This window comes from Zootoca vivipara, chromosome 14 (assembly GCF_963506605.1).
Source record: "Zootoca vivipara chromosome 14, rZooViv1.1, whole genome shotgun sequence".
In the NCBI taxonomy this organism is placed as follows: domain Eukaryota; kingdom Metazoa; phylum Chordata; class Lepidosauria; order Squamata; family Lacertidae; genus Zootoca; species Zootoca vivipara.
The window spans coordinates 4,490,895-4,501,568 of record NC_083289.1 but is presented as its reverse complement, the minus strand read 5'-3'; the positions used below and the strand labels follow the sequence as shown (position 1 = coordinate 4,501,568).

Genomic DNA, 10,674 nt, shown 5'->3' with positions numbered 1-10,674 from the left:
GATAAATAGGTACCACTACAGTGGGAAGGTAAACGGCATTTCTGTGCGCTGCTCTGGTTCGCCAGAAGTGGCTTAGTCATGCTGGCCACATGACCTGGAAGCTCCCTTGGCCAAGATGAGCGCCGCAACCCCAGAGTTGGTCACGACTGGACCTAATGGTCAGGGGTCCCTTTACCCCTTTACCTTTATACCTTCAAGGTACTTTGCAATTCTGCATTTAAAGTAGTACCTCGACTTACGAACGACTCGAGAACCGAATTTTTCGACTTACGAGTGGGGCAAATGGCCGCATGCTTACAAATTTCTCGACATCTGAATGGAAACCGCGGCGATTTTAGATAGGGTTTTTTCGACTTACGAATTTTTAGATGGGGTTGCTTCGACTTACGAATTTTTCCGTTTCCAATGCATTCCTATGGGAAATCGCGTTTCCAATGGCGTTTTTTGACTTACTGATTTTTCAACCTACGAAGGTGCCTTTGGAATGGATTAAATTCATAAGTCGAGACACCACTGTATTTCATCTCTTTCATAGGCATATGAAAGCACTTTAGAAATTAGCATTATTTTTATAATTATTTGTGGCTAAATCATGGATAAGTGAAGGTGTGTTTTATTTTCAAAATGTATACAAATCCTTTCAGCAACAACATGGGGAGATTCAGGACAGACAAAAGGAAGTACTTATTTGCACAATGCATAGTTAAACTGTGGAGTTTGCTACCACAGGATATAGTGATGGCTACCAACCTGGACAGTTTCAAAAGGGGATTAAAGAAATTCATGGAGGGTATGGTTATTTGTTGGTGGTGGTCGTTTAGTCGTGTCTGACTCTTCGTGACCCCATGGACCATAGCACGCCAGGCACTCCTGTCTTCCACTGCCTCCCGCAGTTTGGTCAAACTCATGTTCGTAGCTTCGAGAACACTGTCCAACCATCTCATCCTCTGTCATCCCCTTCTCCTTGTGCCCTCTGTCTTTCCCAGCATCAGGGTCTTTTCCAGGGAGTCTTCTCTTCTCATGAGGTGGCCAAAGTATTGGAGCCTCAGCTTCACGATCTGTCCTTCCAGTGAGCACTCAGGGCTGATTTCCTTCAGAATGAATAGGTTTGATCTTCTTGCAGTCCATGGGACTCTCAAGAGTCTCCTCCAGCACCATAATTCAAAAGCATCAATTCAGATGTTTACATGTCAGATGTAAACGTGTTTGCCAACCTCTTGCTGCCAGTTGGACTGTAAAGCAGGGCTAGGGGGGTGTCTAAGTTTATCACTAAATGGACTTTCCTTCTTCTTAAAGACCACATTCCATTTAGTGATCAAAGCAAACTCCCCTATTCTGCTTTATGGCCAACATGGTGAGTGTGTGCTGAGCAAATATGCACCTGCGTGGTTTGGTCCTTTGCCTTCGTTTACTGTGTTGTTATAGCTGTACTTTGGAGCACTGGGCAAATGGTTCCGAAGCCTATATAATAATGTTATGTGGTTATGGTAGAAGAAGAGAATGCGCTGACAAATATGGAAGGAGGAAAGCAGATATTCAGTTTCACATCCTTGTAAATCGTCATATGGTTAGCACTGCTACTTACATTCTGTTGAAGGTTCAAACCCATATAGAGTTTATTTCTAATGTTGAATGCTTTGTATATTTGCATAAATAATGTAATGTCACAAGATCTGTCATGCCTTAGATCTATTACACCTCAAATGGGGGAGTAAAAAATATTTTGCATCGATATCACCAGAGCACATTCCCAAAATGTAATTTTAGAGACAACAGATAGTTATTGGTAAAAGAAACATTGTTCAATGGGATTAAGGAATACAGTGGTGCCTCGCTTAACGAATGCTCTGCTTAACGAAATTTCCGCTTAACGAAATGATTTTTCGAGCGGAGGTTGCCTCGCTAGACGAATGCGTTTTATGAAAAAATCGTCTAGCGAATCGCGGTTTCCCATAGGAATGCATTGAAATTCAATTAATGCGTTCCTATGGGCAAAACTTTTTTAAAAAAAATTCAATGCGTTCCTGCGGGATTCGCTAGACGAATTTTTCGTTATAAGAAAAGACCCGTGGAACGAATTAAATTCGTCTAGCGAGGCACCACTGTATTTTGTCTCAAAACACTAAGCACACATTAGATATGCTAATGATTGATGAGTTGTAATAAATATGCAGGCATCCCCCACTTATGTGGTGGTTACATTCTGGGCCCCCGCATGAATGTGAAATTGTGTGAAGTGGGGAGCACCCTCTAAACACTCCAAATGCCCTCTCTGCAATCCATACCAAACATACTGATTCCAAAAATATTCACAACTAGAACTGAAGCACTGGGGCGAGCAGGAGGCAGGAGGGGTGTGTGGGAATGTGGCTGCTGCTGCTGTTGCTGCGCTACCCAGCACATCAGCTGAGCAGCATAAGAAAGCCCTGTTGTGCCTCCAGTCTATTCAGGCTCCAGGGAGGATCTCTTCACAAGCCATGAAGTCTCTCCAATTATCTCCTGCCATTTCCGGGTTTGAATTGAATTATTTAATTAGTTCCTGGTGCAAAGCAAATACTCAGTTGCGCATGAGTTGATTGCGCCTAAGTGGGAGGGGGGACGCCTGAAAAACATATTCCACTTACAACTTCTGATTTTTAAGTAAGAAGCTGGGCAGAGTGTGGATTTTGCTTTTATGTTCTACATTTTGTAGAATTCTACACAGAACTCTCACTGAAATGAACAAGAGTTTTACCCAAGCATCCAAGATACGTTTTACTATCAAAATGTCATTCTTAGAGCCTATTTGTGAATTTTATGTAAACTAGTCATTATTATTTCTCTGTAGCACTCGCCTTTAATATCTACAGTATAGTATAGCTTTAGAAAAACTGTAGGCAGGCATAAAACTGCCATAAGCCCCTTGAATTTTTGTAATATTTGTGAACATTGCCATACCACACGTACCACAAATTGAACAAAATGGGAACATAGCCTGACATGCAAATCACAAGGCAATCATTTGTACAGATTAATGATTAATGTTTTGCTTTAAAAAACATAACTTATTCCCTTAAGAAGGTTTAGCAAGTCTGGAAATAGCACTCTTTTTTTTGTCTTTAACAGCAAAGGGAGGTAATGTGGCAATTGTGTGCCGTGAAAATAACAGAAGCAATACAGTACGTGGTGGAGTTTGCCAAACGCATTGATGGCTTTATGGAACTGTGTCAAAATGATCAAATTGTGCTTTTAAAAGCAGGTATGTGGGTTGGGGGGGGCAAAATTGAACCCTTTAAAATAAATGTCAAGTGCACATTCTATTATTTAACATTGTAATTCCATTATAAAAAGTGTATTTCACAAAATTGTGGCTTACCTAAACATGTTTAATGCTTCGTTCATTACATAATCATGCTGCCCACAAGTTGCACAGTTCAGTCTTGGGGAATCATGGGCCAATGTTGGGCAATGTAGAAGAAGTCAGAGGAATAGCCTGTTTCTTGAACGTAAGCCATGTGCCATCACATTTCCTTCATTGATAAAGTTAATTCCATAATCACCCTAAGAGAACTAATAGCTTTTGATGTACTCTTTTTGGCACATGTTTAAAAGCATTTTTAAGACCAAACTATTCAGAAACATATATGTTAAATTGTTTTAATCTCTTCTACTGTTAATTTTAATTTTTTGTAAATGTTTTAAATTGTTTTAACAGTTTTTTTATTGTTAATTGTGATATTTCTTGTAAATCGCTTAACAGCATAATTTTTTTGTTAAATAAATACATCTTTTTTAAGATACCATGTTCCCCCTAAAATAAGACATGTCATAAAATAAGCTGTAGCAGGATTCTTAAACATTTGCGCAATATAAGCCATTCCCCAAAATAAGACACAGAAACACAGGGAAACACGGTAACACAGGCATTAAACAGAAACAAGAACCCAGTTTTCTAGAGGGGCACAGAAGCCAGAAAAAAAGGGGGGGGGTAGATCCTTAAAATGTGAATGCTCTGAACAAACTGCACAATAAGTGGAACCTTTTTTTTGTCTTGAAGACAATATGTTGAAATGGGTCGGACATTCCATATTTTCCAACTTATTTTGTACTTAGAACAAAAATCATTTTGAGGCTTTCGCTCTTACTTTTGGGCTTCCAGTGCCCCTCCTGTTTTTCTGTTTTTGAAATAAATATTTTCTTTTTAAAATAAAGATTCCAGGATCAAACATGAGCTTGAATGAATGAATGAATGAATCTTTACTTGTGTCAGCCACTCAAGTATTTCTGACAGGACGAGGGGTTTTTGAAAGCTTTCATTACCTAATACTGGCCCTGTAATGCTTTAGACTTATGAGGTCATACATGCAAGCCTTGAGGTCATACACGCTCCGCTCCTGGTTCAATGCAGCCATGAAAGTGGAAGCCTCTGCTTCCCTTTTTGATTTGCCACAGTTTAGCATTACACCAAAGCCCAGAGCTGTGATTAAACTTAATGATGGTTTGTTGAAACAAGTCATCTTCTAAAATCATGCTTTGAAGCTGGCTTGTGTCAACAAAACAGTAAAAAAATTAGCTGCAATTTATTGTTTGGATGACATGACAAGCTGTGGTTAATCTATAATGGAAGCAAAAGTCTTCCAAACTCTTCCTTGGAGCAGCACTGAAGATACACAAGCATAAGACTCACTGCAGTTTATCCTTATAATGCTAAATTATGGTTTAATAGGTTTTTTTTTTAATTGGCTCAGTGTGTGAGCCATATTCCTCTATATATATATTCCTTTGTATATTCAAAGTCATAAAATTGGCTTAACAGATATAATTTATTTTCTGTTTTCTGAGGGCACATAAACCTCATTTGTAAGCTAGAAATATATTTTTAAGAAAATGTACCATCTATTGTTTATTTAAGAAAGACATGTGATAAGGACAGTTGTTTGTGAACCACTGTGTTTCTTAGTCTCAGTTGTAAAATTATTTCTTCTTTGGTTATAGGGTCTTTAGAGGTTGTGTTTATCAGAATGTGCCGTGCCTTTGACTCCCAGAACAACGCAGTGTACTTCGATGGCAAATATGCTAGCCCCGATGTATTCAAGTCATTAGGTAAGGAAATGAAGTAATTAATTAGAAAGCATACTTTTAAAAATAACTATTTGGTTAAATTAATTTCTTACAATAAATGGATTGTGTGCAAATCACTTAATAGATTTTTCATTAAGGATATTTTGGTAATTTAAACAAGTTACACCTGTATTTTTTAATAACGTACTTTTTGTCCTTTCAAAAGATTAAAAACTACGGCTATCCTAGACCCATTTATACTTTTTGATTACAGCTTGTTAATTATTACTCAACACTTTGGAGTTCAAAGTGAGAAGCTCACTAGGCAGTCTAGAAAACATGTCATCTGGACTCTATTGAGGAAGCTGCAAAATAAGAGCATAATAAATGTTTGCTTCGTGATTATTATACCTAGAGTTAGGTCCTCCGAAGAGATAATTCAAATTATTTTTCTATCATTAATCAAAAATTATAGTTTCCTTAATAGAAAAAAATATTATCTGCTTTGATTGCAACTGAGAAGTTCCTTTAAAAGATTCCAAAAGTGAAGCCCTGTTATTGTTGTAATCTAATAATTACTCAGTTTTGTGTTCATGCTGGGAAGCATTTGGAATTTTATATAATGAGCTTAAATATATCTGGAAGTAATAGCAAGTGGATGTTGACAGTACAGCAGTGAAGAACTGCCTGGAATTATTAACTAATTAACACTGAGATCCAATGACACTTGGCTATAACAGTGTAGAACATGGGGAAGGAAGCTGAAGGCACTGCTTACATTAATTCTCTTTAGTGCCATAAGGTACTTTTTCTTTTTCTTTAATGAATTCTGGAAGCTTCATATTGGGCTGATTAACCAAGATTCCAGTCCTGCTTGTGACACCAAGTGTTGTGGTTTTTTTAAGGAGAATAATGGAGGCCATGAGGAGCCCTTCTGTGAGTTTAAAGACCAAGAAATACACAAAGTAGTTTCTATGCACTTTCGGTGCAAAATTATGCTAGCCTTTGAAATATTGGAACTGCTTATTAGACACCATTGGAAAATGGCTGATTTTCGTATAATTAAGATATCTGATTGATTCAGATACTTTAGTCAATTTGAACACACAAGCCTTGGACCCACTTTAAAATGCATATTCTCAGTGTGCAAAAAAGTACAGTAACAGGATTATCATTTGTCCTGCTCAGTTGTATGTTTTGATCTTACTCCATGCTTAGAGGCAGCAATCCCACAGTCTGAGGCAGTAATGCTTCTGAATACCTGTTGCTGGAAACTGCAGTGGTGGTGGTGGAGGAGGAGGAGGAGGAGAGTGCTCATGTGTTCTGGTCCTGCTTGAAGCATCTATGTGGCCACTGTGAGAACAGGATGCTGGCTTGGATGGCCCATTGGCATTATACACCAGGCTCTTCTCATGTTCTTATATGTACGTTCAGAGGGCCCAGTGCTGTGTAATGACTGTAAGGTAAAGGGACCCCTGACCATTGGTCCAGTCGTGACCGACTCTGGGGTTGCGCGCTCATCTCGCATTATTGGCCGAGGGAGCCGGCGTATAGCTTCCAGGTTATGTGGCCAGCATGACAAAGCCGCTTCTGGCAAACCAGAGCAGCACATGGAAACGCCGTTTACCTTCCCGCTGTAGCGGTTCCTATTTATCTACTTGCATTTTGACGTGCTTTCGAACTGCTAGGTTGGCAGGAGCTGGGATCAAGCAACGGGAGCTCACCCCGTCACAGGGATTCGAACCACCGACCTTCTGATCAGCAAGCCCTAGGCTCAGTGGTTTAACCACAGCGCCACCTGGGTACAGTAATGACTGTAGGGCTACTTAAATCAGACTGCACATCCAACACATGTAGATGACATGAGATTTAGGGTGGACATGCTGTTCCTGCCTCATTGTGTGAATTACAGTGATGGAAAGCAGACCCATAGATATTGTCATGGTAAAACTAACAGTCCACTCTAATGTGAATAAATGCTCTGGCAATTTATTCTCCATATAATCGCTGTTGTTGTTTTTTTAAAAAAAGTAGTGTTTTGTTTTTTGAAAGAGGCCCTGTGTAATTTGCTGCTTGTTTTCCCCCCCTTTGGCAGGGTGTGAAGATTTCATTAGTTTTGTTTTTGAATTTGGAAAAAGCTTATGTTCTATGCACCTTACTGAAGATGAGATTGCATTATTTTCAGCTTTTGTTTTACTCTCTGCAGGTAAGGAATTAAGTATCTAAAAGCATACTCTAGTCCTGTGTGATGGGCAGCAGAGCCAGACCAGAGTCTGGGGATGCAGTCCTTCTGAATCCCCCCCCCAAGGGCTGGAGCCCCTCTCTGATTGGCTACAGGCATCTATCCACGGGGTGGGGGTGCAGCTAGCACTTTGGGAGATGCAATAAAAGGAGCCGTTTCTGAGGGAGAGAGTTAGATATGGATAGAGATAGGGTTTTGTTTGCCGTGGGGGGGGGGGGTTAAGGGAGAGAGTTAGAGTGAGGAGAGGGGGTTGGTTCTGATGAAAATATCTACAGCTAGAGAAAGGAGTCTCTGAGCTTAGTGTGAACAACAGAATTTAGCATCTTATGAGGCTGAGCTTGAGCAGGAGAAGTAGAAGCTGTGAGGTCTACTTAGGTCTCATTCCAGTCAGGAGGGGAGAGATCTTCTAGAAAGAGAAGACTCCCAAACCCCTTAAGAGGGGTGTGGTTGACCCTGGGGGTCTGTTATACTATTTGAAGTACCCCAGGAGTGTGATTGTTAAAAGGTTGGGTAGCTGACAGAAAGTTTAAGAAGCAAAGTACAGTGGTACCTCAGTTTATGAACACAATTGGTTCCGGAAGTCTGTTCATAAACTGAAGCGTTCATAAACTGAAGCGAACTTTCCCATTGAAAGTAATGGAAAGTGGATTAATCTGTTCCAGACGGTCCGCGGAGTACTTAAACTGAAGTGTTCATAAACTGAAGCGAACTTTCCCATTGAAAGTAATGGGAAGTGGATTAATCCGTTCCAGACGGGTCTGCAGAGTACTCAACCTGAAGCGTACTTAACCCGAAGCATGGGTGTAATTCGTTCTGGAAGTCTGTTCATAAACTGAAGCGAACTTTCCCATTGAAAGTAATGGAAAGTAAATTAATCTGTTCCAGATGGGTCCGCGGCGTTCGTAAACCGAGGTGTTCATAAACCGAGGTTCCACTGTATTAAGCTGTAACACCTGAATTAAGGAAATGGAGTGAAATAACTCAAAATAAGCTAAGCATTTACCAACTACTGTAGAAACCTGTAACATCTAACTGAGGTTTAAAAGAAGTTGTGCTTGATTAGAAGCCTGTGGCATCCATTAGATTCAGTATCGTTATTAATAGGTTGACTGTATCCTGAAAGAACATTATCTTCTGATACTTCCTTTGTTTTATCCACATTGTTCTATATAATAAATCTTTATTCAACTTTTGCCTGAGTCTCCAAGTACTGTGGTACCTTGGTTTATGAACTTAATCTGTTCCGGATGTCTGTTCTTAAACCAAGGCGTGTTTTCCCATAGCAGCAGGGTACTCAATTTACAAATGAAACACACTCAACAGGAAGCAAAATATGTTGTTATTCTAAGGCAAAGTTCACAAACCAAAACACCTACTTCCAGGTTTGCAGCATTCTTAATCCAAGTTGTTCATAAACTAAGCTGTATCTAAGATTTCTTTCACACCAAATTTAAAACATAACCTGTGGTGGTGATTATAGAGGGTACACATAGTTTTGATCCACTGTATCGGTCACTGTATTTTATAACTGTTGGAAGGAGAAGAATAGAAATATAATTGGTGGCTTTCAGCAGTCAGTTCTGTAAGGTCTGGTACTGAAAACCTTTTAACTACTGATTAGAAACAATCCCTGTGATAGTGAAAGTGATTTCCATGTTACAAGAAAGTGACAACAGATTGGTGTGTGAACACTAGGACAACTATAGGATTTGCTGTGCAATTGCTTCGTATGGAATGTATAGCTACGGTAGTTGCTTTGGAGAAGCACCAGAAAACATGACTTTATGGGCCGATTCACACATGCATATATATCACTTGACAACTCTCTGCTTGACAATACATCACTTTTTAATGTCACCATGACTTGATTTTACCCCACTGTACACAAGAGTATGCTCTGGTATGATAAGAGTCCCATTCATTTTGTACACATGTAACACAGGAAATATGCCTACCAGTGTGCAGAATACCTTTTGGGTGTTGTTAAATGTTGCACAATTTTATGTAGTCGTGCATTAAGAAGAAATAATGGTAGAAAGTAGTTTGTGGAAGGTAGTTTCAAAAACATTTTGAATACTAGATTTAATCATATTGTATGTTTTATTTGTAAGATTTCAACACGAGTAATTTTCATTTTAGACCGATCATGGCTTCAGGAGAAAGTAAAAATAGAAAAGCTCCAACAGAAGATTCAGTTAGCACTTCAACATGTATTACAGAAGAACCACCGAGAAGATGGAATCTTAACAAAGGTAAGAGCTACAGAGTCTGGCAATGGTCTGGTTTGCAAGACAGAGTAAGTGTCCTCCCTGGTCTTTTTTTTACTGCCACTTAAGAATGTCATCTGAAATGGGACTCATGGTTAAGCTCTGTCTTCAATGACTTCACATAAGCTGTAACCAAGGAAAAGCCAGCCAGCTGCTAGCTCCTCCTCAGGACCCCATGCATTTACACAGTTCTGGTAAGCAAGAGTTTGGCTTACTGTGTTGTGTGCAACAGCCATTTTCTGGTGAATATTAGTCACCTTAATTAGAGCAGTAAAAATGATAAAATTTGCAGGAGAGACCCTGCTGGTGGTGCCTCTACCCTGTGAAGCTCAAGAGGTGGTGGCATGTGAGAGCAGGGCTTTGTCTGTGGTGTAACATGGAACACATTCCCCTCCAATGTGTGTTTGGTCCCATCATTCTGTCCTTTCTAGGAGCAGATCAAGACATAGCCCCCCCGGCCTTTGGTGCTGAGGATGAACACCAAATGATCTTCCCTTCTCTTCAGTGCTTTATTACTTTGATGGTTGTTTTAAATTACAGTTTAGCTTTAGAAGATTGTTTTATATGGAATAAATTGTTATTCTGACCTCTGTTGTAATCTGCCCTGAGATATTGTGAAGGGCGGATTATAAATGGAAATAAATATACATACATACATACATACATACATACATACATACATACATGAGAGGAAAATTAGTCGCATACCTTCACAAAAATAGATTACGGTATGTTTGCCTCTGCTTGATGCATTCATTCCACATAAAGTACTGAATCAGTGCTCAAAGATTAATTTAAGCTAGGACTGATTTCATTTTAGGAACCAGTTTGCAATGGGAGCTTTGCTGTGGAACAAAGGAACTTACAGGAGTAAGGTACATTTGAGCATGTGCATTCCTTTTCCTACTAAATACTACAGCCTGCCAGCTGCCAACCCTCACACATGCACAAATGTGGGATTAGGGCAAAGGGCTTTCAGATTTGAGTGCATGGCATTCAAGCAGAATCTAAACTTCAACAGCTCACCTTTTAGAAATTAAGTACTAGTTAGGCTGCAAGTATGATGCTTTGATTGTGGAAACGTTATGGAAGATATTGTTGATACATGTTTAAATTATATTAAGT

The 10,674-nt window shown here is 39.5% G+C and overlaps 1 protein-coding gene across 3 annotated transcripts in view; it reads left to right on the top strand.

Moving 5' to 3' along the window:
* The window catches only part of RORA (RAR related orphan receptor A), a 92,625-nt gene that overhangs the window by 64,356 nt on the left and 17,595 nt on the right, over positions 1 to 10,674 (top strand). For all 3 annotated transcript variants that reach the window (XM_060282633.1, XM_060282632.1, XM_035132134.2), the window contains exons 6-9: positions 3,106 to 3,238; positions 4,975 to 5,082; positions 7,136 to 7,246; positions 9,422 to 9,534. In XM_060282633.1, the coding sequence (XP_060138616.1) occupies positions 3,106 to 3,238; positions 4,975 to 5,082; positions 7,136 to 7,246; positions 9,422 to 9,534 (465 nt within the window). The remainder of the gene's footprint in view (positions 1 to 3,105; positions 3,239 to 4,974; positions 5,083 to 7,135; positions 7,247 to 9,421; positions 9,535 to 10,674) is intronic.